We start from the raw sequence: 7129 nt of genomic DNA on the forward strand, positions 1-7129 counted from the left end.
AAATTTAAGCAACAGAAACCCAAAGGCTCTTTTCAGAGCCACCTACAAAGTCAGAAAAAGAGCCTGAATTTCATTAAAGTCTCAAAAACCCGCGGTGCATGTTAAAATTGTCTGATATAATCGCACACCCCCAGTTAGTACGAGCCGCAGCCCCGTGCTCAAACCACTCCGGCTCCGGGGCGGGGCTGTCAGCGCTCTCAGGAAGCAGATCAGCCTTCCCGAGGCCGTACCCAATCCGTATGCCGTATCGGCATTTTAAAGCCACCAGTGCGGTGTTTCCCTCCCCTTTCTATGCAGGGGAAATTTGAGCGACCCTGAATCTTTCTCCTCCGGGTGGCCATTGCCGAAATGAAATGGCACTTGCACCAGCACACCACCATTCCCCGAAATATCTCCCCTCTTCCACAAAACAGCGGCAAACAGCATTTCAGCGTTTCTAAGAAAGAGTGTGTGGCTCTGAAAAGAGCCGTTGGGTTAAAGTGTGGAGAAATACCTTTTCTTCCACAGGGGATTTATTTCTTCTTGGGGGCTGCCTTCTTCGCTGCTTTCGGCTTGGCTGCTTTCGGCTTCACCGCCTTTGCCTTAGGAGGGCTCTTCACTGCTGCCGCCACTTTTTTGGGCTTGGCAGCCTTTGTCACCTTTTTGGGGCTCTTGGCTGCTTTCTTGGCCGCGCTGGCCGCCGGCTTCTTGGCTTTCTTGGGGCTCTTTTTCACTGTCACTGCCTTCTTGGGCTTCTTGGCGGCGCCAGTGGGCTTCTTAGCTGCCGGCTTCTTGGGCTTGGCTGCAGTTATTTTCTTCTTGGCAGCTTTTTCCTTCACTTCTCCAGGCTTTTCGCTAAGGCGGAAAGAGCCAGACGCACCTACACCTCTGATCTGCACCAGGGTGCCTTTGCTAACAAGGTTCTTGAGCCCCAGCTTGATGCGGCTGTTGTTCTTCTCCACATCGTAGCCACCGGCAGCCAGCGCCTTCTTGAGCGCGGCGAGGGAGAGCCCCTTGCGCTCCTTGGAGGCGGACACGGCCTTGGTGATGAGCTCGGTGACGCTGGGCCCCGCGGGCTTGCGGGCTTTGGAGCCGGCCGCCGCTTTTTTCGGCTTCTTGGCGGCGTGGGCCGGGGCGGCGGGGACGGTCTCGGACATGCCACTGACGAGCCAAATTTCGGTGGTGGCTGCGGCCGCGCCCCTTTTATAGCAGCGCGGCGGGCGCTGATTGGCTCCTGCCGCCCCGCCCGGCGCTCCGAACTCCTGCTTGTGTTTCTCGGGGTAAAATGGAATGGCTCTTTATTCCTTTATCTGTCACGAAGTCGCCCCTTTTCTACATCTGTGAGGCCGTGGAAGCGGCTATTTTCGCCTGTTGGTGTCTTCTCGTGAAAAAAGAGGCATCTGCGTGGCTGGGGGACAAGAAATCCCCAGTCCTGCCATTAAACGGACCTCGAGAGAGCGAAAGTTTTGTTATTCTTTGTAAAAGTTTTAGTTTTCTTTGTGAGTTAGGAAACTCTGTCTTAATCTTTAGAGGGTCCTTTTTACATTAGATAAGAAAGCAAACAGTTAGAATCTCATTCTTTAAAACAAAATGGTTTCGAAGAGAGTGAGGTAGCACACTCACAAGCTCTGCCACTGCTTCTCCTACAGAAGTTTGTACCTCTGACGACTGTGAAACACTCAGTTAGGGATATTTCTTTCCCGTACTTCCAAACCTAAAGTTTCCAGACTTTCCACACTTCTATGCATGAAGTATTGCACAGCAGATACTTTATCCACCTCAGAATGGGCTACCTTCTCTGACAGTCTCAGCTATTGTTAACATAGCAAAAGGCTCTATAATATCAGTGGAATAATTTGGCACATGAAGACCAAAGATTAAAAGGTTTTTGTCAGACCACAGAGCTTCATATAAGTCTTTGGCACACAGAAGCAAAAACACTCTAAATAAAGCACACAATTCTAAATCTGTAAAATCTGTTTGTATGATTCACTAACAGGGAAAAAAATTGGCAGAAGTTGAATCTGCAAAAGATGTGAAAGCACCATTTCATTCATATTTTCATCCCAAGCTGCAAAGAAAAATTGCAATTTTTGTTCACTGCTCTTTTGCCAGGTTCCAGATCAAGTCACAACAGTTTCTGTACATAAAAGCTTTGGCTGCAGCATAAAGTGATGCAAAGCTCTTTATACGTGATGAGGTGACTACCCTATTAGCACACATACCTTCCTATCAGCTAAAACTTCGTATATATCTTTGTGTCTCTGTCAGGAGTTCCTAACTCATTTACCTTGAAGTTTAATGGCCATCAGATAGTTTAGCACTGTCAGATTGCTAGTTTTGTACCTGATGTATACAAACTGCACTTGCACAGTTCAGGTATGCTGCCAACCAGGTCCCTCAATAAAATGCAAAATCTATGAGCGGAAAAACATCATCTCACTCCTCTTTCTCATGCCACCACAGGACAGTGAAATGAACCTCTTGATGATTTTGGGAGACCACGAATTCACAAAGTCCCATTCAGAAAATCCTCTATGGGCACTTAGACCTTGTCTTTTATAATTATGGTAAAAAGGACTTTAGGAAAATAGACACATTTTTCTCTCTCACTTATGTTTTCTTTCTAACTCTTCCTTTTCATTGAAGTCCACTAGCTGAGAAGGTATGACTGAGGCAGAGTGTGAATAAGACAGCAAATTCAGCAAATCTGGATCTGGGCTTTCAAAGCATGTTGGAAGTGGGATGAGCAAGGTTGACCGGGAATATTAGAAAGACAAGAGACTTGACTGTATCACATTTATTCCATGTAGTTGTAGGAATAAAGTATTGAATAGTGAAATTATTAACATCCCCTAAAGTTTCCTGAAATCAGGTGGATGAATGCATGTGTGCTCCATCCCATCTAGGTCTGGTAACATCCCTGACGTCCTTTAAAAACTAAACTTGTTCCAGTGTCTCTAAGATGAAGCTTTTTATACTCCCCAACTCTTCTCAATTACCAATGCCAATACTTGTGTTGGGACAGAAGCCTTTCTACTTCACAATAAAAAAATTTCCCCCATTCTATGCAACTCTTATTTTACAAGACTAATAATGCATCACAATAGACACTTTCCTCCAACCTGTGACTTGATATTCTCAAGACTGTTCTACTTATACACACATAGTCAGCTGGAATACAGCTATATATTTAAATCCTGTATAGCAGTGACAACTACAACACCAACCATCTCCAGAGGAAAAACTTCTCAGTGTATGCCAGAGCAACATTGCAGCACATTGTTGTAGTCCTTGTCTTACTCCACTTTTGAGTTTATCATTGTCTGTCAAATACTAAATGGCCATTTTGCAACTTGATGCTATTTTTTTATAATTATTTTGAGGGCTTCTACTTATTTGATTTTCCACTTCTATGTTTACTCCATTGTTCCCTTTCCTTGTGACCATTTCACATACTAGCACTCAAGTCATGTTTATTAGGGGGGAGGATGCAGAAGTATCAGAGAAAAATCAAGGCATACAGGGAGATATGAATACAGTGTCACCTCATTCAGTAGTGAATATACAAGGACTGGTTCATGGTTCACCCTCCTCCCCCAAATACTGCTATTCCTTGTGTGATTAGCAGCATGAAAACCTGAATTATACACCAGAGGTCATTATTCTAGTCATGATCAAGCTTATTTAAGATACATGGAAGTAGTACATATTTCCCTGCAATGCAGACATAAAAAGAACAGATAGGGAGGATGTTTTCTGGGAGAGATTCTCCCTCCCTCTTATGCATTTGCCATCACAATTACAGCAAACTCTGCTACCTCGCCTTAGAAGAGGTGAACACCAAGGACAACAGGATCTCAGTGGTATTCCAGGCTGTTGATCTCTGCATGCACTGTCAGTACAGACAGAGATATCTGGTCAAACAAAAATCTGCTAGCAAATCCTATAAAACAATTTTTTGCAGGTGCTATCAATGAGATAAAGATCAGATCTGAAAAGTCCCTTAGAGAACTTCCCAGACAGCATGAAAAGTGTAGATTACTAAAACCCGTAACATATGCCTACTAACTTGAAAAAAGATATTGTAACCAAACTTAATGACTGCAAGGCAATAAGCAATTTTTGCAAGATTAGGGTAACTTTTTGACTATTACATGGCTCTTTTGTGCTGCTTAACCTGTCTCTAGGGGACAAAGCATAGCATCCACCACAGATGACATTACAAGCTTTAGGAAGAGCACCTTACAGAGGTTCCGTGTTCAGCTGTTTGTTCTCATACTGATGATAATTCTTCTTGAACTTTTTCTCCTATTCCTCCCCTTCCTTATGACTTTTCCACATGAACACTTAACTGCACTGCATTTATTCATTTCACATCACCATGCTTTTCCCAAGCATGTAAACCCATTTTGGAAACAAGAGAACTGATAGTCACTTGTTCAAAATTCTCAAAAATACAGTTACTTAAATCCTCCAGTTTTTGTCTGATTCATGTTTTCTACCCTTCTCCTGCTGAGGCCCAGCTATATGTGTTAACTCTTACCACTTCCTGTCAGCAGAAAAATGGTTCAGAGATGATTAATCTAATTTCATAGGGGAAAAAAAGCAAACCTGTTCGAACTGCAATGGAATTTTTTGCTCAATTTAGCTTCTATTTTGCCACAAACCTCAGCTCCCTCCCTCCACACAGGCAAGGGCAGGATGTCAGTCTGCAGGTGGGATCAGGATCAGGCCTGGTGAGGGGCTCAGTCCCAGGCATTGGATACCATGGCTCGGCAGGGCTATAGGGAGCTTGAGATTGGCCCTATTTCTGCATTGCAGAGGCAGGGGCTGATGGATCCAGGGGAACTGGAATGGGATCCTGGAACCTGGACAGGGTTGGGGGAGCCCAGGAGGTGCTGGGCAGGGACAGATAGGGCTGGTGGTGCCCTGACAGGCTGGTACCTGCCCCTCTTTGGTGTAGCAGGGACTATAAAAGGCTCTCAAAGGTTCTGTTTTGGCATCTCTCTAGATCCAGATAATGCAGAGTAGTTCTGTCCAAGTTGCATGCAAATGTTTGATTACAGTCCTAGTAGACAGAGACATAGATTTCAGTTGTAACAAAACTCTATTGCCACTTGCACTTGCCATTGGCATTGGATGTAGTCATCAGGTTTAAGTTCAGTATAGCTGGAAACAACATTTTCTGCACCTTAGTTTAGTGACTCCCAACTCTTTTGTCATCAAACACATAAAAATGTGGGAATGGCTTGGCTGACCTTTTATAGGGCCCACAGTGGCTGACTGGATCTGGAACACCCTTTCACCTTCATTTCATTGACCCTCGCAGGGAAACATCTCAAGAGATTTTGGACTAGCAGCAGCCAGCTTCAGTTGCCAAAATGTTCTTCTAGATACCAGTATTTCCAACCCCTCCAACACAGTCACAAGACCGAAAAAGGAAAAGTAGAAAGAGCCATTTTTTTCATCTTTCAGCTGCTCTCTGGAGAAAATCCTTACCCCTAGTTTTGGTCTGGGTGACAATGTACAAGTCTACCTGGTTGGAACTCCCATCTTTTCCCATCCCACTCTGAACCACGACACTCACATCACCAGGATGCCTTAGGCAATTTTATTTCTTCCAAGGCAGCTGGTCTTAAACTTCTGGCTGGCATGCAGCCCTTGGTGTTCACCTGCTCCCCATTGGTGCCCACCTTGGTCAAGCAGAGAATAACTGTCTTTACATGCTAGCTTTCTCTGATTAATCTAGACACTTAAGAGCTGCCTTTTGGACCTGTTTTACCTCTTGCATTCTCTGACACAGGATCTGGGGGAAAGATCTGCTTGCAGAAGAGCACTCACTGCATTTAAGCACCTCTGCAGCCCCCATGGAAAGATCCTGCATTACTATTTTTGTTCCTCCTTTACTAACCAAGAGCTCAACTCTTCTCACTTCTCTTCTTCCATCAGCAGTGACTCACAATGCCCAAATACAACCTGCAACCCTCCACTTTTGCAGAGAAGCCAGGAAGATGAGCTACTATCTTGTAAAAACAAGCTCATAGTGGCTCAGCACAGGTGGACAAACATCCTTGAGGGAGAAGAGATTGGTCCTTCTCCTCTCTCTGTGTTTCTGGAGGGCAGGGATTGAAGATGATGTTTCCTGCACTTTTCCTAGAGCACGCTGGGATGTAGAGTCTGCAAAGGAAAGGAGGAATTTGGCAGAGATGTCCAGCAGCTGATATAGCCCTGAGCTAAGAGCAAAAATAGCTGCTGGTATCACTGCACCCATGAAAACGGGAAATGCATGAAGCTGGGCAAGCAGACATGTTCAGAGAAGAGCTAGTGTGTTGTTTTGTCATCTTATTTTTCAGCATATATAAGGTGTGTTATATAAAGTGCTTAGTTTGGGGAACCCTGAATACATCCATGTCTCCCGTTCCTTTTCCACTAGACTCCTCTGCTAGTTTTCAACTGATTAACAGATTCTAAGAGGTTTTTAAAAATTACCTCCATGAAGCAATATTCTTTCCTTATTGCTTGCATCTATTCAAATGAGAATTCCTATGACAGTTGTCCCATCACTTCCATATTCATTAAAAGAAAAAAAAAAAGAAATTTTGTCCCAGGGGCCTTACAAGAGAAGGATTCCTATTGGCCTACTGAAACCTTTTCCAAGAAATATAAAGAAAATAATGCTATGGCATTGAAGGCTGATTTAGTATTCATCACATCAAGTTCTTTAGAGTCAGAAGTATGATATACCATTAAAAATGGGAAAGTCTAACCCACCAGTCTTGAAAAGATCGAGAACAAGGGAATTTAAAACTGTGGCCTGGTCAGTAGTACATAAGCTATGCTAGCTCACAGGTAGCCTCAGGGAGCAAGCATTCATCTGAAACTAAGTCCACCTATATGCACCATTTGTTTCTCTCCATGAGGCAATGAGCAAACCACCAGATTCCTTCCTACCTCTGTTTCCGTGCATATCAGGTGACAACAGCTACCTCCAAAGCTCATTGAAATTGCTGCAGAACAGCAAGAGATTGTGCGTTGTCTGTAGCTTCATGTTGATAAACAGAGGCCCTGGATCCAAACTGATGTAATTTTTGAGTATACATCAGGAAATGTGTCAGCCTCCATACGCTTCCTGAAATATAAAAGGTGG

At 44.1% G+C, this 7129-nt stretch overlaps 1 protein-coding gene across 1 annotated transcript; it reads right to left on the reverse strand.

Moving 5' to 3' along the window:
* Positions 1-58: 58 nt before the first annotated feature.
* LOC113965783 (histone H1.11L-like) lies at positions 59-1136 on the reverse strand. The gene has a single exon (XM_027679625.1). It carries the CDS (start codon positions 1134-1136, stop codon positions 513-515), a length of 624 nt encoding a protein of 207 aa, XP_027535426.1. The 3' UTR covers positions 59-512.
* Between the last annotated feature and the right edge of the window lie 5993 nt (positions 1137-7129).

Source organism: Neopelma chrysocephalum, unplaced genomic scaffold (genome assembly GCF_003984885.1).
Source record: "Neopelma chrysocephalum unplaced genomic scaffold, ASM398488v2 Primary Assembly neopelma1_59, whole genome shotgun sequence".
Classification (NCBI taxonomy): domain Eukaryota; kingdom Metazoa; phylum Chordata; class Aves; order Passeriformes; family Pipridae; genus Neopelma; species Neopelma chrysocephalum.